General features: G+C 41.5%; 1 protein-coding gene across 25 annotated transcripts in view; it reads right to left on the bottom strand.

The window, feature by feature from the left end:
• CADPS (calcium dependent secretion activator) overlaps positions 1-27,023 on the bottom strand; it is a 469,919-nt gene that overhangs the window by 245,773 nt on the left and 197,123 nt on the right. For all 25 annotated transcript variants that reach the window (XM_045078225.1, XM_045078255.1, XM_045078257.1 and 22 more), the window contains exon 4: positions 13,900-13,980. In XM_045078225.1, coding sequence (XP_044934160.1) covers positions 13,900-13,980 — 81 coding nt within the window. The remainder of the gene's footprint in view (positions 1-13,899; positions 13,981-27,023) is intronic.

Here is a 27,023-nt window from a genome sequence, read left to right as displayed (position 1 = left end):
CATGTGTCAGATGGTGTGGATGTCATCACTGGGGATGAAAGAGGCAGTAGTATAGGGTGAAGGGGAGTGCCAGCAAATGATCTAGTAAACACCAAGTGACACATGAAGAAAGAGGCATGTGCAGCATCCAAAGGGCACCAAGGAATCTTATCCAGTCCGCATGGGTGAAATCAACTTGACTTTGAATCCTGGGTCTAATTCCTATTAGTTGTATGACTTTAGACAGGTTTCTTCACGTATCTGAATTTCAGTTTCCGTATTTGAAGTGGAGAGTTATTGTGAAGAATGAAAGATAATAGCAAATACAAATACTTTTGACTATATGTCTATAAAATCAGCACATGCATAGTATATATGTATACACACACTATATCCATATGTACACCCATATGGATGCATATGGGTGTACATATACGTATACGTGCACATATACATACATGCAGGCACACATATCCATATCCATGTTTTTAAGGCGCCATGCTACCACTAGCACTTCTAACAATAACAATAGCAATAATAATGATGATGACTGTCTTAAAGACCATGATGCTAACTGGCATTTACCATTGTTAATTGCGTCCTGGGCATTAAGCTAAGCCCTTTATGTGCTTTCCCTCAGTTAATTCGTCCAACAACTAAGGTTAGTTCTGTTATTTAATCCCATGTTCTGAAGGAAAATAATACATAGAAATTAAAACAATAATTCGTAGAATTGGATTTGAAACCGAGAGCCCCTATTTTTAGCTACCATAGGATAGGGCAGAACTATCTGGCCCCAAATAGCAAAGAACCAAGGCAAACCCTATGGAGACCCTTAACATGGCCCACCGTCCGCATCACTCCATCTCAGTGTTCAGCAGAGGACTAGGGAAAGCCCAGCCCCCCACAGCAATGAGCGTTCCACTATTACCCGTCAATGTGGACTGTGCAATGGTGGGCATTGGGTGAAGATCAGGGAGTGATGGAGGAAAAGTAGGCATATTAAATGAGAGAAAGAAAGTCTTGGTAAATAGTTTGCAAAATTCAGCATCACACAAATTAGAAGGTATTTTGGGCACAGGCATGATAACTTCCAGGATTGGCTTCTTCTTCTTCTTCTTCTTCTTCTTTTTTCTTTAAAGATCTTATTTATTTATTTGACAGGGAGAGAGATCACAAGTAGGCAGAGTCAGGCAGAGAGAGAAGGGGAAGCAGGCTCCCTGCTGAGCAGAGAGCCCGATGTGGGGCTTGATCCTAGGACCCTGAGCTCATGACCTGAGCTGAAGGCAGAGGCTTAACCCACTGAGCCACCCAGGTGCCCCCAGGATTGGCTTCTTTACTCAAACCCATTTTGAAGTGGTTTGACTTCATGAACTTCAGACGATACCCTCAGCATTTAGATTTTTTTAAAAAAAGATTATTTTATTAGACAGAGAGAGAGAGGGCGAGCGAGCAAGGGAGAGAGTACACGTGGAGGAGAGAGGCAGAGGGAGAAGCAGACTCCCCAATGAGTGGGAGCCTGAAATGCGGCTTGATCCCAGGACCCTGGGATCATGACCTGAAGCCAAAGGCAGATACTTACTTAACCAGCTGAGCCAGCCAGATGCCCCAAGATTTAGATTTTTTGCTTGAACTCAGATTTTCCTGAGTTGTTAGCTATCTGCAAAGGTCAGAGTCACAGAAATGTTCTGTACACACATTCTTCCAGGTAAAAAAACCTAAGCAAACTTTTGTGTGCCTGGACATTGCTATTTCATGACCCAGGGTGAATGCCAGGTACAAAATATTAATTTGTAAGCTGCAGGGAGGTGGGTAGTATCATTCTCTGGTTGGAGAAGATTCTATTTTTATCTGATTTTTGGCAATGCCTGGAACAGAAAGTTGCCATCAGGGAAATATTTGGACATTGTTTCTTTCCTCAGGGCATAGTCTCATCAATGTTTGCAACAGGACCATCATATGAGATGATAGTTTTGCTCTGCAGAGAATAGGGGTTTAAATGGCAACCCCACATTTATGGGATGCCTGGGTGGCTCAGTTGGTTAAGCAGCTGCCTTCGGCTCAGGTCATGATCCCAGCGTCCTGGGATCAAGTCCCACATCAGGCTCCTTGCTCAGCAGGGAGCCTGCTTCTCCCTCTGCCTCTGCCTACCATTCTGTCTGCCTGTGCTTGCTCTCTTCCCCCCCCTCTCTCTGATAAATAAATAAAATCTTTTAAAAAAAAATGGCAACTCCACATTTACTTGATAGTGTGAAAAACCAATGGTGTTTCACTCCCAGAACTCTGCCATGAATACTACAAAAGCTGTATTATTTGTCTTATATAATTAGCTCACGAATTTTGGAATTTCACCTCAAAATGTGGCCAAAAGAATTGGCAAATATCACAGTACCACTAAAGCCACAATCTGTCTGTTTAAGCTCCAATGTCAACTTCTGATCACACAATTTAAATAACTTAGACCTAATTCCTAGGTGAAATTTGAGGACATTTTAATATCAATATGAGAGGATTTGGAAAAATGTTTGAACAAGGATAAAGAAGTCTTTTCTACCACATTAAAAAAAAGGAATTCAGATCTCTTCATGGAACATTTTTTTAGGTGGGGTGGGGCAGAGAGAAAAAGAGAGAACCTTAAGCAAGCTTCACATCCAGCATGGAACCCAATGCAGGGCAACTCTGAGATCACAACTCTGAGATCATGACTTAAGCTGAAATCAAGAGTTAGATGCCTAGCTGACTGAGCCACCAAGGTGCTCCTATTTATGGAATTTAAAAAAAAAAAAGATTTTATTTATTTATTTGACAGACAGAGACCACAAATAGGCAAAGAGGCAGGCAGAGAGAGAGTGAGGGGAAGCAGGTTCCCCTATGTGGGGCTTGATCCCAGGACCCTGAGATTCAAGACCTGAGCGGAAGGCAGAGGCTTAACCCACTGAGCTACCCAGGCGCCCCTATTCATGGAACTTTCAAGACAGCAGGTCTGATATTCACAGTGGAGGCTCACACAGCCATCTCCGTCTGATGTTATGTGGCACGTTGGATGTGACTAAATTGATAGATTACAGCACAAGGTTTCAGCAGAGGAAAGCTGCCCTGCACTTGCCTTCCTTCTCTTCTAGGAAGAAAGGACAAACATATGCCTTTTATAAGCGTGTGATGACATGTTTCTGCCAGCAGAAACACCAGGTCCCTACAACCTCTTTATCAGATTGCAAGGAGGTCAAAGCAGAAAGGATGCAGAGTCCCAGAAGCCAGTTCTGCCTGAGGCTATTGCTTCATTTGGCCTTCTGGATAAGCTAAAGGAAATGTATAGTAAATTTTAGTGGAAGAGAGAAAGTAGCTTCTTGGGGGGTCAGTCATCAATGAGAGAGATTCCTGTCCTGGTGTAACTTCCTACCTGTCATCTGACTACTCACAAAAAGAGCATGACACTTGGAATCAGAGCACTCAGCTTTCTACTTACTGGCCAAGTGAATTTGGACACATCACTTAAACTCTTCAATGTGCCTATACTGGGAAGATTTATTGTAATTCCCTGGATTGTTTATCACAAGTCTAAATGAGAGTTTACATGAAATTGTACAGCCAATGCTCAAAACATTTAATAAAGGCTGGATGGGCAGGAAGAAGTAAGGTGTAGGCCTGGTTGAAAGGCATCTTGAATCTTTGAATTGGGGTGGAATCCATCCCAGTGATGGAAAAGTGAGGACCTGTATTTATGAAGGCATTTTTTAATTGAAGTATAGTTGATGTACAATATTATATGAGTTACAGGTATACAAAACAGTGATTCAGCATTTATTAGCATTATAAAGAGTTCACTGTATGAATCTGTCACCAAAAAAGGTTATTACAATATTATTATTTGCTATGCTGTATGTGCACCCATGTGTCCTATTAAATTCCCTTCCTCTATTTAGCCCAGACTCTCTTCTCCTAACAACCACCAGATTATTCTCTGATTGTTCTCCGTGAGTCTGTTTCTGTTTCATTTTGCTTATTGTTTTTTAGATTCCCCATACACATGACATCATATGGTATCTGTCTTTCTCTGTCTGATTTATTTCACTTATTAAACACCCTCTAGATCCATCCATATTGCCACAAGTGGAAAGAGCTCATTCCTTTTTTGGGATTGAGTAATGTTCCATTGTATATATACACCATAGCTTCTTTATCCATTTATCTACTAAGGGACACTTGGGTTGCGTCCCTATTTTGGCAATCATAATGCTGTAGTAAACATAGAGGTATATATATTTTTTCATATTAATGTTTTTGTTTTCTTCAAATAAATATCCAGAAGCAGTATTGTGGAATTGCATGATAGTTCTATTTTTATTTGTTCTGAGGAACCTCCATACTGCTTTCCATAGTGGCTATACCATTTTGCACTCCCACCTATAGGACACAGGGTTCCCTTTTCTACACATCCTCACCAACACTGGTTATTTCTTTTCTTTTTGGTGATAGTCATTCTGACAGATATGAGGTGATAGCTCATTATGGTTTTGATTTGCATTTCCCTGATGCTTAATGATGTTGAAAATATTTTCATATATCTGTTGGCCATCTGTGTGTCTTCTTTGGAGAAATATCCATTCAGATCCTCTTCCCATTTAAGTGGGATTGTTTTTTGTTTTTGTTTTTAATTGAGCTGTGTGAGTTTTTAAAATATATTTTGGATATTAAACCCTTGTTGGTTATATCAATTACAATTATCTTCTTTCATTCAGTAGGTTGTCTTTCTATTTATTGATGGTTTTTCTTCACTATGCAAAAGTTTTTTAGCTTGATGTAATCCTGCTTTTGTTGCCCTTGCTTGAGGAGACAGATAAAAAAAAATATTACTTACACTTATGTTCAAGAGTTTTCTGCTTATATTTTCTTCTAGGAGTTTTATGGTTTCTGGTCTCACATTAAGACTTTAATCCATTTTGAATTTACTGTTGTATATGGTGTAAGAAAGTGGCCCAGTTTCATTCTTGTACGTAGCTGTCCAGTTTTCCCTTATTGAAGAGACTGTCTTTTTCCCATTGTATATTCTTGCCTCTTTTGTTGAAGATTAATTGACCATATAAGTGTGGGGTTATTCCTGGACTCTCAATACTGTTCACTGATTGACTGTGCATCTGTTTTTGTGCCATACTGTTTTGATTACTATAGTTTTGTAGTACAGTTTGAAACCAGGGAGTGGGATACCTCCATCTGAGCTCTTCCTTCTCAACATGCTTTAGCTTTTGAGGTCTTTGATGTTCCATGCAAATTTTAGGATTATTTGTTCCAGTTTTGTGAAAAATACTATTGGTATTTTTATAGGTATTGCACTGAATGTAAGGACTGCTTTGGGTAGTATGGAAATTTTAACAATATTAATCTTTCCACTTCTTGAGCAAAGTATACCTTTCTATTTATTTCTGTTTTTCATCAGAGTCTTAGTTTTCCGAGCGACAGGTTTAAATTCATTCCTAGGTATTCTATTTTATTGATGTGATTGCAAGTGGGATTGTTTCCTTAATTCTCTTTTGGATAGTTTGTTGTTTGTATTTACAAATTTTGCAAATTTATGTATATTAATTTTGTATCCTGCAACTTTACTGAATTCATTTATTAGTTTTAATAGTCTTTTGGTGGAGTTTTACAGGTTTCCTATACACAGTATTATGTCATTTGTGGATAGTGACAGTTTTACTTTTTCTTTCCCAATCTGGATGTCTTTTATTGCTTTTTCTTGTCAGATTTCTGTGGCTAAAACTTCTTCTTTTTTTTTTTTTTTTGAAAGATTTTATTTATTTACTTATTTATTTGAAACAGAGAAAGACTGCACAAACAGGGGGAAAGGCAGGCAGAGGGAGAGGGAGAAGTAGGCTCAGGGAGCAGAGAGGCTGATAAAGGGCTCCATCCCAGAACCCTGGGATCATGACTTGAGCTGAAGGCAGACTCTTAACCGACTGAACCACCCAAGCGCCCAAGACTTCTAATACTGTGCTGAATAAAAGTGGTGAGAGTGGGCATCCTTGTCTTCTTCCTGATTTTAGTGGAAAATTTCAGCTTTTCACCAATGAGTATGATGTTAGCTGTAGGTTTGTCATAGATGGCCTTTATCATATCAAGGTACATTCCCTCTATACCCACTTTTTTGAGAATTTAAATCACAATTAAATGTTGAATTTCAGTGAATGCTTTTTATGCATCTATTGAAATGGCCATACGATTTTCCCCTTCTTTTTGTTAATGTGATAGATCACATTGACTTGCCAATATTGAATCATCCTTGTACCCCTGGAATAAATCCCATTTGATCATGCTATATGATCATTTTACTGTACTGTTAAAGTCAGATTGTTCATATTTTATTTTTATTATTTTTTATTCCTATTCTGTTGAGGATTTTTTTTTTTTATCTATGTTCATCCTGGATATCAGCCTGTAATTTTCTGTTTTTGATATCAGGGTAGTGTTAATATCTCACAGAATGAATTCAGAAGCATTCTTTCCTCTTTAGTTTCTTGGAATAGTTTGAGAAGGCTAGGTATTAACTCTTTTTTGAGTGTTTGGTAGAATTCATCTGTGAAGCCATCTGGTCCTGGAGTTTTCTTTGTTGGAGTTATTTGATTACTGATTCAATTTCATTAATAACAATCAGTATATTCAGATTTTCTATTTCTTCTTGATTCAGTTTTAGAAGACTTTATGTTTGTAGGAATTTGTACATTTCTTCTAGGTTGTACCATTTGTTGGGATGTCATTATTTGTGGTACTCTTTTATTATCTTTAGTATTTTTGTGGTATCAGTTGGGACTTTTCTTTCATTTCTGATTCTATTTATTTGAACTCTCTTTTATTAATGAATCTGCCTAGAGGTTTATCAATTTTGTTTATTTCTTCAAAGAACACTTAGTTTCATTTATCTTTTCTACTGTTTTGTTTTTACTTTGTTTTGTCTTTACTTCATGTATTTCTGATCTGATTTTATTATTTCCTTCCTTCCACTAACTTTGGGCTTTGTTCTTTGTCTAGTTCCTTTAAGTTAAGGTTGGATTGTTTATTTGAAATCTTTCTTGTTTCTTGAGGTGGGCATGCATCACTATAAATTTTTCTCTTAGAGCTGCTTTTGCTGTGTTCCACAAATGTTGGACCATTGTGTTTCCATTTTTATTTGTTTCAAGGTATTTTTAAAATTTCCTCATTGACCCACTGGTTGTTTAGTAGCATGTTGTTTAGCCTCCATGTGTTTGTGGTTCTGTGTTTTTTGTAGTTTTAGAAATAGTTTTCTTGTAGTTGATCTCTAGTTTTGTATCATTGTCAGAAAAGATACTTGATCTGATTTCAATCTTAAACTTACTGAGATGTGTTTTGTGGCCTAACATACTGTCTCTCCTGGAAAATATTCCATGTACCCTTGAGAAGAACTGATTAGAACACTGTTCTGATTGGAACACTTTGTATATATTGATTAAGTCCATCTGATCTAAGGTATTTTTTAAGGCCAATGTTTCCTTATTGGTTCTCTGTCTGGATGATCTCTCCATTGAGGTAAGTGGGCTGTTAAAGTCTCCACCTATTATTCTTATTACTATCTGTTTCTCCCTTTATGTCTGCTAATGCTTGCTTTATGTATTTAGGTGCTTCTGTGTTGGATACATAAATATTTATAAGTGTTATATGTTCTCTTGTTGTACTGAGCCCTTTATTATTATGTAATGCTCTTTTTTGTCTCTTGTTATAGTCTTTTTTTTTAAAAAAAGATTTTATTTATTTATCAGAGAGAGAGAGGGGGAGAGAGCGAGCACAGGCAGACAGAATGGCAGGCAGAGGGAGAAGCAGGCTCCCTGCCGAGCAAGGAGCCTGATGTGGGACTCGATCCCAGGACGCTGGGATCATGACCTGAGCTGAAGGCAGCTGCTTAACCAACTGAGCCACCCAGGCGTCCCTATAGTCTTTTTTTAAAGTCGGTTTTGTGTGATAGAATTATTGCTACACCAACTTTTCTTTAGTGTGAAATACCTTTTTCCGTTCCTTCATTTTCAGTCTATGTTTGTGTTTAGATCTGAAATGAGTCTCTGGTGGGCAGCATACAGATGGGTCTTGTTTGTTTGTTTGTTTGTTTTTTAATCCATTTAGCTACTATATGTCTTTTGATTAGAACATTTAGTCCATTTACATTTAAAGTAATTACTGATAGATATGTTTATTGCCATTTTGTTGATTATTTTCCGTTTGTTTTTGTAGCTTTTCTCTCTTCCTGTCTTCTTCTCTTGTGATTTGGTGACTTTCCTTATTGTTATGCCTGTATTCTTTCTCTTTATATTTTTGTGTATCTATTACACGTATTTGGTTTGTCATTATTATGAGGCTTATGTATAATATCCTACATATATGGCACTCTATTTTAAACTGATGTTTGCTGAAGTTCAAGTATATTCTTGAAGTACAACATCTCTACCCCTCCCTCGTTTGTTTTTGACATCATACTTCACATCTTACTATTTTGTGTATCCCTTGAATAATTACTATAGGTCTGGATGATTTTATTACTTCTCTCTCTTTTTTAAACTTTTTAAAAAAGATTTTATTTATTTATTTGACAGACAGAGCTCACAAGCAGGCAGAGAGGAAGAGAGAGAGGGAGTAAACAGGCTTCCCGCTGAGCAGAGAGCCCGATGTGGGGCTTGATCCCAGGACCCCGAGATCATGACCTGAGCCAAAGGCAGAGGCTTACCCCACTGAGCCACCCAGGTGCCCCATTACTTCTATCTTTTAATGTTCATACTAGCTATGTAGGTGGTTCATCTACTACCTGGGTTATATGTTTGCTTTGCCAGTGAGATTTTTTTCTTTCATAATTTTTTTACTTCTAGTTATGAACTTTCTTTTCCATTTAAAGAAATCCCTTTAACACTCCTTGTAAGGCTGGTTTGGTGTTGACGAACTCCTTCAGCTTTTGCATGTCTGGGAAACTCCTTGTCTTCAGTTCTGAGTAATAATCATACTGGGTAGAATATTCTTGGTTATAAATTTTTTCCTTTCAGCACTTTGAGTATATCATACCACTCCTTGGTCTGCAAAATTTCTACTAAAAAAAAATAATCAGCTATAGTTCCTTTGTATGTGACTACTTGTTTTTCTCTTGATGATTTTAAGATTCTCTCTTTAACTTAAAACTTTGAGTATAATGTGTTTTGGTGTGTGTTCCTTTGGGTCCATCTTAGTTAGGGCTTTCTGTGATTTCTGGACCCAGATGCATGTTTCCTTTGTCAGGTTAGGAAAGTTTTCAGCCATTATTTCTTCAAATAGGTTTTATGTTCCTTTCTTTCTCACGCTTCCTTCTGGGACTCCATAGTATGAATGTTAGTACACTTGGTGTTACCTTGGAGGTCTCTAAAATCCTCTTTTTTTTAAAATTCTTTTTTTCTTTTTGCTGTTCTGATTGGGTGATTTGTATATCATATCTTTCAGGTCATTGATCCATCCTTCTGCATCATCTAATCTGCTGTTGAGCCCCTTTGGTATATTTTTCATTTCAGATATTATGTTCATCAGCTCTGCTTGGCTCTTTCTTATATTTTCTATCTGTTGAAGTTCTCACTGTGTTCATCTATTCTTCTCCTAAGTTGGGTGAGCATATTTATGACCATTACTTTGAACTCTTTATCTGGTGGATTGCTTATCTCCATTTCATTTCATTCTTTTTCTAAGGTTTTGTCTTGTTCTTTCATTTGGAACATATTCTTCTGTCTCCTCACTATGCCTAATTTTCTATTTATTTCTATCTATTAGATTGATTAGTCTCCCAGTCCTGAAAGAGTGGCTTTGTGCAGAATGTGTCATGGGGGGCCCAGTAATGCAAACTCCCCTAGTCACCTGAGTGAAGCACCCAGGGGTGTCCCTAGTGTGGGCTATGTCCACTCGCCTGTGGTGGCTGGGTGACAATGTACTGTTCTGCAGGGTTGGCTCCATCCCCTCTGGCTGCAAGGCTTGGCTGTGTACTACAGGTATGCTGATGGGTAGGGTTATTGTCCTTTTGGCTAAGAGGCCCTGTTGAGGTACAGGATTGTACAGAGCTCTCAGTGGGGCACATCCTCTGAAATTGCAGTTTAAAGGGAGGACTCCACAGTGGTGTCTACCAGCATCAGGATAAGCACAGCAGAATGAAATAGGAATTGGCTGCAGCCAGTGTCTCAGTCTCCAGGGAGAGGCTCAGCTGTCTCCTGCCTTACTGGCTGACATTCTAAGATTAGTAAGTGGATCTCCTTCACCTGTGGTCTATGTGCTTTTCAATCTCTTGTTTTTGTACTGGTTTCTGGGTCAAGTGAGTCTGTGCTTAAGCCCTCTGATAGCAGTTTTGTTTTCTCTACAGTTCTATAGTTTTCCTAGTGCATTCCCTGTTGGTTTTCAAAGCCTGGTATTTTGGGGACTGATCTATGTCGGATATAAGGGTTGAAATTTTTGATGTGGAGCTCAAATCTCTTGCTCCTCAGCAGTAATTCCTATATTTCTGAGATCCTTCTGATTGGAATGGGATGCTGCATCTGGAGTGTGGTTTCTTCCTTAATGAGACTGTGTCTCTGCCACTTCTACCCATTTCAGTGCCATCCCTTGCTGTGGAGACCCTGCTTATCCAGTTTCTAGGCTCCCTTCAGAGGGGACAATTCCACATGCAGTTGTAGATTTGTTGTGTCTGTGGGAGGAGGTGAGCTCAGGATCTTCCTACGCCACCATCTTGCCTGTCCCCTATCCAGGAATTTCTGGTTATGATATTTACAGGAGCTGATGTTCAGCCATATGGGTTGAACTGCACACTCTCACTAAAATTCAATGTGATGTCAGAAATAGAAAAATCAGGGTTTGCTAAAAGAAGATAAGCTGGGGTGCTTTGTTTCAATATCCCTTCATGACCTAGCCAATATCTAAAATCTTGATATTTTGTTCAATTTTTAGCAGACATGTCTCAATTTTCCTTCTTATTAGCTAGGTTGGCTTAGGCAAAGAGAATTTATTTGTCTCAGAACCCAACTAAACAGGGAAAAGCAGTTACACAGCTGAGGCTCAAGAATAAGTACAATCAGGAACTTGAACATCCTGAGAATCTTGGTATATTTCCTGCCTCTGTCTCTCTTTGTATGTTGACTTCATTCTTTTGTCTTCTTTGCCCTACATGAAGAATTAAACACAACTGCAGACTTCTTTTTAGCATGAGAAGACACAGCTGTTCAAGACACAGCCTACAGGTCCCAGGGCAGTAATTCTTTGGTTTAGTTACATCAGGCATCCATTTCTGGACCAATCACCTGAGGTAGGGCAGGCTGGAAACTGTGATTGGTTTCATGTGGGTAAAGAGCACACTTCTAGGACTAACTATTGTGGCAAGGAGACCACTGGAATGAATAAACAACAAGAAAAAGAGAGTTCATTTCTACAAGAGCAGGAGTCTGATGGGCAGACTCTTTCACAGAAATCCCCAATACCCTAAATGTTTGGAGAATTCTCCATATACTTGGAGATCACTCTCCATTCTCTAAAATTAATGACCAGGATTCACTCTAATTGGCTATTTCATTTTTTAAGAAAGCCTAGTTCTAAGTTGTCAATAATATCCTACTTGGTATCAGAATACCTAGTGGTATGGGCTGGGGGAGAGAGTTTTTTGGTTTACTATTGTTCAAAGATGAGCAATATGGCTCACTATATAACAGTTGTTCATTCATGGTCTTTTAAAAAATTGAAATTAGCCTACACTAGTTTCTTAAATTATCATGTGAAGCCTCAAAGTAAACAACTAAAATAAAGGAGCCACAAACTTGTGTTTGAAGTGTGTGTGGAGTGTGTACGTGTGTGTGTGATTTTCTTCAAATAGAATGAATGCTTATTAGTTGGGGATATAAAAGTTGCCTAAAGGCAGAGAATGGACCAAATGACCTCTTTTTTCTGGATAATCTGCTGAGGAGACACTGAGTTTATGGAAGTAAATTCTGAAGCCTTATTGATGTTTTTCCCCTTGTTAAGCAGGATTTCTCAAACATAAAAGTCTTTTACGCTACCTTTTGGCAAATCCATAGCTGCATATTATTTTTAGCCAACAGACTGACTCTACTATAAACTTCAAAGATGTTCAAAAACAAGATGCAAAATATTTCAATAATGCTGCTTAAGCACAAATGGAGATTTTCAAGCTTTTTGGAATCTCTTTTTGGTTTCTCTTCTAGTGGAAGTCTTTCCCACGTGTCCATGTCCTGACACACTTCTTTCCATGCAGAAAAAGGTTGGATGGCAAACTCTGCTAACTGCCCGTCCTCCCTACCACCTCCCACAGCTCCCTACCCTCATAGGCACACATGTCCTGTGGTTACCATAGGAACTAGTAGGATCTAATTATTTAAAATTCTGACATATTTTTTTCTCCATGGTTTTTTGCATTAATTTTGATTAAAAGTATTTCATTAAAATGTTATTTATCTTGCTTACTGCATTTTTGGCCCCTCGCTTTTATATTTTGCACCTTATGTAAATATCTTACCCTTCTCTCAGGCCTCCTATTTAGACAGACTTAAAAGTCTAGTGCAGTGTCTTAACTAGTATCTATTATGCTCAGTCTTGATTTTCCCACCTCTAAAACAAAAATGATAACTGAAATATTGTTATAGGGCGATTTGAAGGATTAAATGAGATGGTACATGTAAAGCATTTGGAATGCATGAAATGGAATCAGTATTCAGTGAATATGACTGCATTACTACTGTCAATAATAACACAAGTGACAGCAAAAGCAGTAACAGTAGATAACACTTAGGTTCAGTCATCAATAATCGACATAATCCCAACTCTAGAGAAATTTTTCTACTGGGAGGCTCAGACACATAAAAATATAGTCACCGTTCAATGAATTGTTATAATAAAGGTTTATATGTGGTATGAAGAAGGCATGAGAGTGAGGGGAACTAGCTAAGCTTTTAGAGAAGGGGTTTTAAGTTGAGTACCAAAGGCTGAGTAAGAGGGTGTGCTAAATGGAGAAGATAAGAAAGATCACTCTAGTGGGTACAAAGTCACTGAGGCTGGAAAGGTCCTGCTGGACTCTTCAGAGGGAGACATTCTCTTTAGCTGGAATGGGGAATTTTGGTAGGACAGTTGTGGGAGGTGAGTGAGTAAGAACGGATCTAGTCTGTGGATTAAGAGCCTGGAATGTCATTCTGAAGAGGTTAGATTTCGTTCTGGGGACAGTGGAGGATTCTGCTGAAGGATTTTGAGGCTCTCTTTTTGGGATGTTCATGCATGAGGCTTAGGAAGGCAACTGTGTGAAGGACAGACAGGCGAGGGCAGGAGTGGAGCCAGGGATTCCCACTAGGAGGCCACTGTCCGATCCTGGCGATGAGGATGAGGGCCTGAATCAAAGTCCCAGCAGTAGTAGTAGAAAGCATTCAAGACATCTGACCCACGTTTCAGAGGCAGAATCAATGACCTGGGTGGCTGACTGAGTGTGGGGTGCTATAGGGAGAAAAGAGAAGCTGAGAATGCCTAGGAGGTCCCATCTGTAGTAACCAATGGAGGACACGTGAAGAGGAGCCAATGTAGGTAAGTATGTATGGCAGGAAGAAGAAGATAAGGAGCTCGAATTTGAACTCATATTAACTAGAAATGCAGGGGAATATCCAAGAGGACACGCTCAATAGATAGTTGGAAATTTTGGGGGAAAGGGGAGGCTGGAGTTTGTGTGTTGACTGGAGCATGGGGAAATATATGTGCCATCTCTGGGAGAGCTGCCCGGAGAAAGGAGGGTTGAGGGTCCCATCATATGATTGTCCCCATATTTCTTCCTCTCTGCTTCTCCATTTTATCTGTCTATGGACCTTAATAATCAGTGTGCTTCCTGTGTGGGACTTTGGCCTGGTCCCCCAGCAAATGTCCCCAAAGATTCTTTACCCTGGCTATTTGGTCCGCCATTTGGAGACGTCCGTCCAGCTCTCGTCGGATCTGGGCTGCTTGCTCATCTGGATTGTCGAGCTGCACAAAAGCACAAATATAGACTTTCAGTTTGGATCACAAAAACCAATAAACTCATGACTTTGCATTTTACATGCCCCGATCTCTGCCCCTATAGACATATTTCACTAAATGTTAAGAATCTCTTAACAGACAAATCCAATTGGACGGAAATCTTAAGTTTAAATCCTACCATGTGGTAGGCAGTTGCCAGGAAAGACATTTGAATGAACTTGCACAAGAATCACTTTGGAACTGTTAGGCAGGGGTGCATCTAATGAGGGCCCAATATAGCACCTCTATTTTGGCCCATTGAAGAAAGTGTTTACATGACAGACATACAACGAAGGAGCCAGTAATATAACTGTTAGAAATGAGTGGAATAGACATGGTCCTTATCCATAGTGCCTACATGGCATATATCTTACAGCTGTCCCACCCCTAGACCATGGAGATTAATCAATCATCATATTCCTTCTCACTGAGCCCTAAGACTTTCTCAGCCAGTACTCCAGATGGCCACTACCACTGAATTGGTGTTGATATCTAAGTTGAAATCTGTCCTTGTCTTCCCTGTAGTTAGAGCTCTTAGGAGTAAAAATCATCATATCCAAGCATAGATAAACCTGGACAACTCCTTAACTTCTCTGGTTTTCTCATCTATAAAATGAAGGGGTTGGTTATATAATCTCCATCCTTACCACATCATTGAAAGAGACGCAAACATTTCTGTAAAGGGCCAGTAATTATTACTTTTGGCTTTGAGGGCAATGAGATCTCTGTTGCAATGACTCAATTCTTCCAATCCAATGTGAAAACAGACATAGACAATATGTAAATTAACGAGCATTTCTGTGTCCCAATAAAATTTTACGTGCAACAACATGGGGCAGGCTGTTGTTACTGATCCCTGCTCTATGAATTAAGTTTATCTCTTTATTTCCAAGCAAGTCTGTTGTTATCGTTCAAACTGCAATTAAGTTTGTTTTGTTCAGTAATTTGGTTGATTCTATTTGTAGAAAAGTTTAACAAATAGGGAACAATGGCATTCAAACAGAATGGACTTTATTCCTCTTTATAGCGCATATTAACTCACAACAAAAAGTAGCTTAAGAAGTATCTGAGTTTTTTAACTCCCTTTCCTTTAACAGCCATTTTTATTTAGAAATTTGAAAATGAAAACCCAGGTCCAGAGGCGCATGGGTAGCCCAGTCAGTTAAGTGTCCGACTCTTGATTTCGGCTCAGGTCATGATCTTAGGGTCATGAGATTGATCCCCACTGAGGGCTGTTCACTCAGCAGGGAGCCTGCTTGAAATTCTCTCTTTCCCTCTGCCCCCTCCCTTCTAAAATAAAGTAAAATAAATAAAAGCAAAACAAAACAAATACCCTACCCAGATCCATGCTTTAAAAAAAAAAAAAAAGAATCTCATCTATGGTACCAATTAAGTTCTCTTTAATATGATATAAATAGGAACACTAAAAAATTTATGGTCGTAATTTTGAAGCACTGTCAATGGTCTTTTTTTTAAAGATTTACTTATTTATGAGAGAGAACAAGAGAGAGAGAGAAATTTGAGTAGGGGAGGGAAAGAGGGAGAGAGAGGGAGAGAATCTCAAGTAGACGCCCCGCTGAGCATGGAGTCAGTTGTTGGCTCTTGGTTTCACTCGGGTCATCATCTCATAATGCGGAGATCAAGACCAAAGATCTGAAAACCAAGAGTCAGAGGCTTAACCAATTAAGTCACTCAGGTGCCCCTTGGTTTGTTTTATAAAACACATAAAAAATCCATCTAGCTTTGTATTATGCATTTTTAGCACCTGATTTAATTCAGGAGTTGTCTTATCTTCTCCTTTCCACAGTTTGGAGGGGCAGGACTCTTTCCTAGATCATAAAGACTGGATTGCAACTTTTGGCCATATAGTCTAAGGTAGAACTTCCCAAAGAGTTCTGCTAAAGAACAATCTTATTAAATACTCCAGAAGGGTTCCAGAACTATGGTCAGTTGAGTCTCGAAAATGGTGTATCAAAATGCATAACGTCTCTGAGAAGTTCTGTGGTGAGGAAGTCTGCTAGATTTTAATCAACTTAATTATTCTCTAATTTAAACTGAAATTTTTATTTTTTTGCACAGTACTATGCCCAGAGAATGAGGCAGAAATCCTGTTCTACATACATACAAAGAAAACCACCTGAAAGCAGTTACACTGCTACTCAGGGGTCCATCCATCACAAGCTTCCCCATAGGCGCACATGAGAAACACGGTAGCCTCCACGCTGTTTTTAAGTGCCAACGAGCTGTCTTCATTCTACTCCCTTGGAAACCCAAGACTTCTTTAGCTCCAGGTGCCAATCCACTGCGAACACTCAGAAATGTCTTGTTCAAAATACATATGCAAACGAAACGTCTGACTTCCTCCTAAGAAGCGGCAAAATGATTAGATTATGGGCTAAAGTTGGGAATTCTGTCAGAAGATACAGTGTTCACAGAGGTTAAAACTGAAAACAGAAAACACAGCCCAACAGAACCATCCCCATTACTAAGTTTTATGGAGGCATCTGGCCTCATCGGATGGAACTAGAGATAGCAGATAATGCTGGCAAAGAAGACAAGTAGGCTAGTTCTACACTATGCTTCATTCATTAGTTCATGCATTCTCTCGTTTACTCATTCTCTTATCAGATTTTTATGGAATGTCTTGATATGCCAAGACAGCGGAATACAGAAAGGAATAAGACAGACTTAGTCACTGCCTCCATGGAGCTTAAATCTAGCAACAACAGATAAGGTTATTTCAACATTTGGGGCACAAAAGAGAGGGGACTAGGATTTATTGAGGCCTATGGCAAGCCTGGGTATCCTATGAACTGTATTTCAGTCTTTTCTCAAAGAGTCACAAGAACTAGATTCTCCCAGGAAAAGGGCTCTGGGGTCAGGAAATGCTGCTCCCTCCTGGAAACTTATAATACATATTAGCATGATTATGGTTTTGAACAATTCTAGAATTAATAAGCCTCCTACTGAACTGAATTTAATTTTGTCTTTTAAGCAATTATTTCACTGAAGAATATCCCACAGGGCAGTTTGGGAAATTTCACATGTGAAACAGTTTTATGCAGTAGGCTACCATTATCACACCCATTTTACAGATGAAGAAACAGAGTCTTAGTAAGGCTCAGGAATTTGCTGTCGTTCACATAGCTGGTAAAGTGGTATGACCCACTAGAAATGGAGTCTGGCCAGTCCCACAAGAAGCTCTTTTTCTCTGCCATTATGTTGGCTTCTTTCTTAAGTGCCTTGTTTGCTTTCCTAACTGGTCTAACTCAGTGCCCTCACTTTGTTCCTTGTATACAGGGGACAGTTTAACACATCGAGCCACCACTAGGGGGCAGAAATGTCTACCCTCTTTCACCTGTCATGACTGGCTGATGTCTTCTGGAGAGGCTACAGCAGGGCCAGAGCCCTCCCCAAGAAATGAGAGCAATGGGTGTGTCCTTATCCTGGCTCTGCCCTTTAGTAGCTGTGAGACCTTAAGCAAGTTACCTAACCTCTCTGCGCTCCAGGTCTCTTCATCTGAATAATCTGTGTAATAAACTGACCCAAGGCTATTATGAGAATTCAACGAGACACCGGGTATAAAGTGCTCAGCCCAATTCTTGGCACACAGTTTCCTGAACCAACCCTCCAGAAATAGTGGTTGCTGTTCGTGTTATCAACAAGCCCAGGATAGCTGTACTTCTCACATGGGCCACAGTGGGGCGTCCAAGATTCAGACGAGAATGTGGCAGATGGGGACCGTGTCCCTCTGCAGTGTGGATGTGGGGGTCCTGCTCTACAGTCTGTGCATGAGAAAGGAAGGGATCGGGGGCTCCCATCTCTTGACAAATTTCCTTGGCTTCCCACTGTCATCACCATTCTCCGGGGTCAAGTCCCTTTGCTCTGTTAGACTTTAATTAGAAGGAGTGACCAGAAGGTCGAAGCGGCTGCCTGACAGCTAACGATCTAACAGAGGATTCTGAAAAAAGGAAATGCAACCGAAGCTCTCTCAAACAGTCGGGCATGATAGAGAGGGCCATCCTCAATCGAGGAGCTTGACAGCCCCACTGTATGAAATCCAAAAATATAAAGAGGAATCAAGTAATTACTGTTTCAAGTGCTGGAAAGAAAAAGCCAGAGAGTGAACTTCCATGGAAACGAGGTTCTGTTTACTGCACTGGCCTTTTCCACCAAGGAAAGGAAAGATCAGCTGGCAAACCAGGCCAAGGGCAAACCTTTCCGTTGACAGCTCATTAGGGTTAAAATATGTACATGTGCATGAAGGCTCTTTACCTAATTAGACAAATAATCTTCCTACTAGCAGAGGTCAAGCAGAGGCAGAGTGGTGGTTGTCATGATTTGCCTGCCAAGCAAAGGGACTGTTTCACTGCACTCTTCTCTTAAAGTGATGGGGAGCCGAGCTCGGCACTGTCCCATGTTGACAGGTACCACCTAAGCTATCAGTTCCAGCCCATCCGGGGGCTTGGGATTCTCTCCTGCTCATGGTTGTGCCCCTTTAGACCATGCAGAGGCAATATCTCAGACCAGCATTGCCATTGGCCTAGTGCACACCTGCAGGAACACCACGTAGCAGGGGAACCAGGCCTGAGAATAGGGCAGAGGGGACCCTGTGCCCAGCTATCCTGCTAGTTCCGTGACCTTGTCATGTTTCTCAACCTCTGAGGCCAGGCTCCTCAACTGCTGAGGGGGGATCACTTTGATCTTGCAAAGCTACTGAAAGGACTAAATGAGACAGCGTGTGAAATGTTTCAAGGGAAGTCAGGCCCACCTGGGTTCAAATCCTGGCTTTGCAATTTCCTTCTTCAAAGAGATTGAACAAGTGACAGAAACTAAGCCTCACTTTCCTGGGATAACATTAAGATACCTACCCCTGTGTGTTCTTAGGATTCACTGAGAGGATATGCATGCAAAGCACCTAGCAGGATGCTGCCACATAGTAGGTCCTATAGTTTAGAAAACAGTTTCTAGAATTATCCCGATTCTAGGGTGGGCACTCATCAGATGTCATCTCCCCTCCCTACCGTTTCTAATTTATGATGGAAACTAGACCCAGGGACGGGGGAGCCCTGGAGTGGACAAGAGGAACCCTTGTTCTGGTCCTCGATTTGCCCTTAGCTGGGAGACCTGGGGGCAATGTCATGACCTCTCTATCCATAGTCCCTCCACCCGAGAAATGACAAGCCCTCTCTATTATGTCCCAGGAGTCTCTGCAAAGTCTAGACAAGCATTTCTCAAAAGTCTATTCTGGGGATACTCGTCCTGCAGAGAAAGGGGGTGGCAGTTAGAGTGGGCTCTCCCTCTCCCTGGAGAGCTGCGAGACACATGGGTGAGAAGACAACCTCGTGTGGCCCTACATCTTCCAAACCTACCTGATCCTGTGTGTGACATGTTTGTGTAGCACATCTTGGGATGTGCTCACCTAGGCAATTCTCCTGTGTGCTGCATTTTTCTCAAACTCATGGACACATCCAGTTGTTTGGAGGGAGGAGAAAGGGAGGGAGCAAGCCCACTAAGTAAATGGAGCTATAGATCAGCTTAAGAGGGGCCCTGCTGGGAACACTCTCGAGGGGGACAGAGAAATTGTCACTGGGCCCAGACTTGGGATCTCCTCATTAGCCCAAGGCTCTGGAGGATCAGGCGGCACAGAAGACGTCCTTGGGCACCAGCCTTCCCTAGGATGCCTGATTTCTTTAGGCTCACGCATTATGAATATGGGGGTAAGTCCAACTCTGGACACTTCCGAACCCATTGTTCTTATTGCTACATGGCAGGTGCCAGTCAAGCAAGAAGCAGGCAAGATTCAAATACGCAGAAAAAAAAAAAAAAAAAAAAAAAAAAACAGAAACAGGCAGACTATTTTATGCACTATTTGAATAATTGCTCTACTTTCTGGAAAAATCTACCGTGCTCAGCCTCAGAAGGAATGCAGCAACTTCAGCCTCAAGAACACAATGAAAATGATCCCGAAGTGTGACAGCAAGGAGCATTCGAGACCACATAGTCAGCTCCAGCCGGGCGTTGGCCCTGCGGAACTCCGCTGTCTGTCGGACACCACGTTCCCCCACGCCCTCTAGGACACCACACTGGGCTCCTTGCAGAGGCCTTTGGAAGGGCTTGTTTTCTCCTGCTGCCAGGCGATGGCACACGCTGTTTCCCACACCTGGAACATTCCCCCTTGTCTCCTCCTTGATGCATAACCAGTTTCTATTCTTCATCCTAGGCTTTGCCGCAAACTCTTCTCTGACCCTCCGCAGTTGGTGAGTTTCTCCAAGCTCTCCTAGCATCATCCACCACTCCTCTTCTTAGTACTTTTCACAGCTGTAATTTTACATGCACTTATGTGATTATTTGATGTTTACCTACAGCACTGTTAAGGTCCAGGAGGGCAGGGATGCGTGTGGTTTTTGCTTCTCTCTGTGTTCCCAGCACCTAGCACAGTGCTGAACACATAGTGGGCTCTGATAATTGCCTGACTAAAGGACTGAGTTAATTAACTGTGACCCAAAGAGGGAAAGTGACCTGCCCACAGTCACACAATAATCAGTGAGAGGGCTGGGACCAGCTTCCCCACCTGCTAACTTCCAGCTTGCTATGTTTTGCTGCTTAGTGACTGGGTTCTGGGAAGGGCCATTCTCTGCAGAGGGAGGTAAAGACCGACCTTTGCTGGCATGTCACCAGTTACATTCCCGATAAAGCCTTCTTAATTTTGGGCTCTGGGGGCTTGAGGCAGGTACGTTGTCAGCAGCAGCAGTGCAGGCCACCTGCTGACCTAGGTTCATTGGGTCTGTTTTCCTGGTTCCTCTCCACTTCTGAGCCTGGCCTCTCGGTTCCCAGGGATTCGTGTCTGGGAAGGAGGCTCCCGAAAGCTACTGCAGAGGAGAGCAGAGGTGCTTCCCTGTAAAGCACTGCTCTGAGCTGGCACAGTCCTCTTTTCCTGCACAGCCCTATGGGCTTTCTCCTCCTTCACAGGCAAACTGCTCCAGCAAATGCGGCTGTCCTGGCACGCTGCAGTCTGGAAAGTTACAGCCAGGACAGCGTCAGTTCCCCTCCAGGGGATGTGGGTGTCCAAGCTCCTGTCTCAAGAATGGACCGATGTTTGCACTGTGACTACATCACAGCATTCAGCGCCTGGCCGCCGCCTCCAAACTCCTTTCCTGTCCACCTGTCCCCCCTTGGTCCATGTCTGGTGATGCTGTATGATGTGGTCGGCAACGGCTGCTCTCCCCCTCGACTAAGCAGCTTCAAATCCTTGCCTCTCTCCTTTGAGGCCAAGTGTACTGAGCAAGTTATGAGATCTCTTGGAGCCTGCATGTCTCATTTTTTTGAACTCCCTTAACTCTTAAGAGGGGAATAATAATGATAAAACCTACCGCATGGACTGGCGAGAGGTTAAATGAGATGGTATGTGTATGCCCCTTAGCAGAGTGCCTGGCAGGCCTTCACTTCCAGTAAACCTCAACAGCTCTTAGTACTTGCCATTCTGCCGCCTGCATATCTCATCCTCACACAATTTCTGATCCTAACAACACTTAAAAGGGGTCAGGACAGGTTTTCCCTATTCTGAGGAAGGAAACCAAGTTTCAAAAGATTAAGTAGTTTGCCAGTAGTTTCAGAGATAATTAGCCCTTCACAGAGGAGTTAGGCCTTAGAAAGTAGAGCATAGATTTCAGAAGATTTCAGAATTGGAGAACCTTAAGATCAAACCCAGCTTCTGTCACGTACACACTGTGTGACCAGGGCCAGGGCCCTCAACCTCTCTGAGCATCACTACCCGTAGCTTTAAAGTAATACCCTCTGAGGACGACTGTAATGATTATCATAATAGACGTTCTCACACTGTAGGGGTTCAACACATTGCAGGACTATTATTCTGGTTTTATTACTGGGGGAGGATCTCCTGCAGTCTACAGGCTTGCCTGTGATCTGTCTTTACTAGGGCTCTGTTCCAGGGCTATTTCTAGAGAAAACATGGAATTTGGTGTCCTGTGCATATGCAGTTCCATTCTGTTTTTATAAAAATCACCTAAGGGGATACTACCTTATTTGTTGAGGAGTTAAAATAAGACCATTAGTGTCTCTCTTTACCATGCCTTACTTCCTCTCTAAGAGAAGACCTTGAGTAGGTCAAAGTTCCCATCTGAGGGAGGTACTTCTTGATTGCAAAATGTAGGGTTGAACTCCCAGAGTTTGCCAGCCAATAAGAACAGCCTCTGCATTTGAGTCACCAGTTTTATGTCTTTGCTGGCTTCTGGCAATGCAGTAAATATAACACAAGAGCTCCAAATGCAGTAATTCTCGGAGCAAGCAGCAAATAAATACATAAAAATACCCCAAACAGAAAACCAATCTATTCCTTTATGATCCCACAGGGTTCAACCAGTCTCTTCCCATTCTCGCCCAATCCTGGAATGACCTCCTCTCTCCTTTCCATTTCATTCATTTTTTTTTTTTTTTAAAGATTTTAGTTATTCATTTGACAGAGATCACAAGTAGGCAGAGAGACAGGCAGAGAGAGAGGAAGGGAAACAGGCTCCCTGCTGAGCAGAGAGCCCTATGTGGGGCTTGATCCCAGGACCCTGAGATCATGACCTGAGCGGAAGGCAGAGGCTTTAACCCATTGGGCCACCCAGGTGCCCCTCTCCTTTCCATTTCAAATCTGACATGTCACTCAGGGTCTGGGTTCAGGCCCGCTTCCTGCAGGGAAGCCCTCCTTGAGGGCTTCTCTAGGCACCTAGAGCTTGGCTCTCTAGGCACCGGCAGCCAGCCCAGCACCTAAGCCTCCTGTGTGTTCACAAGTCTCAGATCCCCTTTCCCCACCAGAAGAGCTATAGGGCACAGTCATCAGGGACACAGGAACTGGAAACAGTCGGATCTGGGCTCAAGCTTTGCTCTGCCACTTACCAGCACTGTGACACTGCACAATATACAGTACTGTGTCTGTGGCCTCTTCTGCAGAGTGGGAGTCCTAACAGTAAGGGTGCCAACAGCAGAGGCTTGTAATGAGAATGAAGAACAGTTCTCATAAAGCATTTAGCATGATCCTTCGGACAGGATGCGGGTCTACTATAATTTAGTACTTTTGAGGCCAGACACTGGTTTTTATCCAGCATGAGGGACACAGCTGTGTTTTTTATGGATCATCTTAATAATCTTCACAGCTGGGGCTGGGAGATGGTCCAATTCACCTGCACTGCCCTGAGGACACAGGGAACTGAGTCATTCAAAGAAGACTGGGTACTGTCTTTCCAGGTGGGAGGGGGGCAGCCGAAGCTCAGGGTATTTCGTGAAGCAGGCAGTTTTGCGAAGAGAGGATGCTTGGAACTAGGTTGGTTTATCCCACTGTACTTGTGCATCACCTTCTAAATATTTCTGGAATCCACCTATTCTGTTTATCCACTTCCCCAGGCCAGGCTGCCATTGACTCTGTCCTGGACTACTGACCTATTCACCCGCATCCTTTCTGACATAGCAGTTCTCAATCCTGGCTGCACAGTGGGATCTCCTGCAAAAGATGGAAAGAAATTCCAATATTCAGGCTGCAGCCGGACCAGCTAAATCAGACATTTGGGTTGGGCCCAGGCATTAGCATTTTTTTTTTTTTTTAAATCTTCCTGTGATTCCAACATGTAGCAAAAATTGAGATCTTCTACCAAAAACCAGTGGTTCTGAAACTATGGTGCACATAAGAATCAACCAGAGACCCTGTGAAAACAGAGCCATGGGGCTCATCCCCAGAGAGTTTTGATTCAGTGGGTTCAGGGCAAGACCCAAAAAGGTGAGTTCTTCTAACAAGGGCCTGGATGATGTTGATGCTGCAAATTATACGTTGAGAACAAAGGACTAAATCCACGCCCAGCAACTGGATCTTGCTCCTGAGTGCCTTGTCAGTAATGCTTCATTTTCCTTGGCAATAGGAGTCTGAGGTCCTTCTCAAAGCCTCGGGAGCTGGTGCCATCTGGTTCCCGCATAGCTCTCCAGCCTTACCTGCCAACACTGGATCTTGCCCTCCAGGCTCCAGTCATTCTGTGCTTCTTCTAGCTTCTCAGTCAGCCTAGGGCCATGAAAGAACAGTTCTTTCATGGCCCTAGGCTGATGCACAAGCTTTCCCTTCCCTCCTTCTAGCCTTTGTGTGGCTAACCCAGGTTTGAACCCCCACACTGCTTCCTTAGGAGACTTTGGGGCCCCAGGCAAGGTCACTTCCTCTAGGCTCCCACAGCATCCTGAACCTCCTCTTTTATTGCTTCCGTCACATTTGCATTATTTGCTCCCTGCTGTGTTCTCTGCAAGACTATAAAAGCCTCCAGGGCAGGGACCTTGTCTGTCTCATTCACTCTAAGATCTGCAGTGACTGAAGCATGGTAGGTGAGCTAGGAATATTTGCAGAACTACATCTGAGATAGAGCTAATAATATCTACGGGGCTTTTTTGGATGAGTTTGTAAGATAAGTTTGTCCAGGCACTTAGTGTGCTTTCTGATGCTTCATAGGTGCTCAAATCATGACCTAAAGGGAAATCCGAGTGCAAATGGTTTAGACATATTAAACCCTTGTTGAACATATAACTGAAATTGAGTATTTAAGTGCAGAAAGGGCAAAGAATTAATTCACTAAAGTGTGAATAATTGAGGTGTGAACCAATGAAACTCTGGGAGCCTCAGTTTCCTCATCTGGAAACTGGGAATATTAATACTCAACTAGTCATTTAAAGCATGTTCACTAAATGTTTACTTGTACAAAGGCATTGTGGTTTGAGCTGTGAGAGCAGAACAGACAGGGACTTTGCCCTCTGAGCTAATGGTCCACAGGACAGCTAACGATACTGAATCCTATGGCCTGGCCATACGACAGGTCTCATTCATTGCCTTGTTTAATCCTGAGATAAGAATTACTGTTATGATCGGGACGCCTGGGTGGCTCAGTGGGTTAAAGCCTCTGCTTTTGGCTCGGGTCATGATCCCAGAATCCTGGGATCGGTCCCGCATCGGGCTCCTGCTCGGCGGGGAGCCTGCTTCCTCCTCTCTCCCTCTCTGCCTGCCTCTCTGCCTGCTTGTGATCTCTGTCAAATAAATTTAAAAAAAAAAAAAAGAATTACTGTTATGATCAAGATCACTTCACAGACAAGGACACTGAGTCTCAGAGAGATGAAGGTAATATCTCAGAGAAGGGGTAGAGCTGGGGTATGAATTCATTTCTGCCTGAATCCGGAGTATAAGTTTTTCAACAGTTCACTGTTGTAATGTTCAGTGGGGATACCTCTCAAAAAAGAAGGGTGGTTTTTCAAAATTGGTGAAGTACTTCACAAATGTAAATTATTATTTTCCTAGTCGTTAGTCTTGATTTTAGTTTTTACTAATTTCTAGAATTCCGTTGAGGCAGCCAGTCTGATGGAAAATGGTCACTTTCTCAAAATGAGCCCTAGGAGATATTGACGTAAATATTACAGGAAATAAAAATGCTTTTCTGTACTGTTAAATAATTTTGATATCACATCACTGAGTCATGATGAACAGCAATTTGTAACTGGCAAAAGTAATGTGCTCCACAGGAAATCCAGAAAACATCCAGCGATGTCTAAAATACCTCTATGCACTAATAAAATTGAATGCTTTTGCTAAAAATGCCCACTCTCTAAGAGGAAGTGAATTTCATTTTCAAATATCGATAAGGCTGCATAAAAGTTATTCACAAGGACAAAGTGAAATTGAGTTTTCTGGCTTCTATAGTGATGGCTCTAGGGAATGTGTAGGTTCAAGCAGGTAAGTGTACGTGTGTGTGTGTGTAACAGACATCTTGAGCAGTAGAAAACATTTAGAACTATAAGTCATAGAGCAGTTCATGTGAATTAAAATCGAGGCAAAGCAGTATAATTTCCAGGGTACACGAGAACTGTCACATACACCTCTGTTTCTTTTGAGTGGCACGTCACAAATACAAGACGTGCTTAATGTCAAGTCCCAGGCTGATCATTACACAAGTACCTGGTAGAAATTGGGTCTATTCATAATTCTACCCACATATATCATTATCTCATTTTGCCTGCCCTGAAGAGTGTGCCTCTACTGGTGACACCATTGTTTAAAGCCAAAAATATTTATAAAAGGTGGGTTTCACCTTGATTAAGACCTGTCAAAGGAACAGTTAGTTCCTGGTGTCATATCCATAATCAAGTAGATGTATTTTCTATTAGTTATTTAAAAGTATTAGTGGGCAAGAGGAAGAGGCAGTATTTAAAAAAAAAAAAAAAAAGAGTGAGATCCTAAATTTTCCAACAGATGGGATAAAAGAAGTGATTTAAAAACATCAAATTACATTGTCTGAATTTATTAAATGCTTTCTGCTTATAAAATACAATGTCACGTGTCACAGATGAGCAAAGGCATTAGAATATCTATTCTGATATATGTGACAGTTCTTAATTTATTTGTGGGAATATATGAACACCCACTCTTGCCACATTCTATAAGTTGGAAATGGTGGGGGTGGGGGATTTGGAAGTAGAAGATTCTGTGTTTTTGATGAAGTTGGGGTCAGTAATTCCATGCAAACCACAAGCAGGGATAATCGTGTGTCATACTGAAAATATGATATTGAAAAAGTAAATTTAAAAAAAGGAATAGATTCATCCAGATTCCTTAATTTATTCCTTGGTAACAGATTAATCCTGAGATCTCAAAGGCTTAAGACAACAGTGTTTTTTTTATTGCTTATTCTACATGTCTATGTGGATTATGGGGGACTCTGTTTCACAGTCATGCAGGGACCCAGGCAGATGGAAGCACCACCATTTTGTGACTCTGCCATCTCAAAACGTGGCTTCCAGGCTCACTGTGACAAGACAACACAGAGCATGGATCTCCTGGCCTATTTGCTGGAATTAGTCATATGGCCCTAACTCTTGCAAGGGAAACAAGAAAATGTAAGGGAACATAGAGAATATTTTGTCTCCGTCACAGAAAACAACTGTAGATTCTGGTTTAAAAAAGTAGAAAATCTTATATCAGAAAATCT

This window comes from Mustela putorius, unplaced genomic scaffold (assembly GCF_011764305.1).
Source record: "Mustela putorius furo isolate JIRA1106 unplaced genomic scaffold, ASM1176430v1.1 tig00000095_pilon_pilon_pilon, whole genome shotgun sequence".
NCBI classification, from domain to species: Eukaryota; Metazoa; Chordata; class Mammalia; order Carnivora; family Mustelidae; genus Mustela; species Mustela putorius.
The sequence above is the reverse complement of the archived record's forward strand: the minus strand, read 5'-3'. Positions and strand labels throughout refer to the sequence as shown.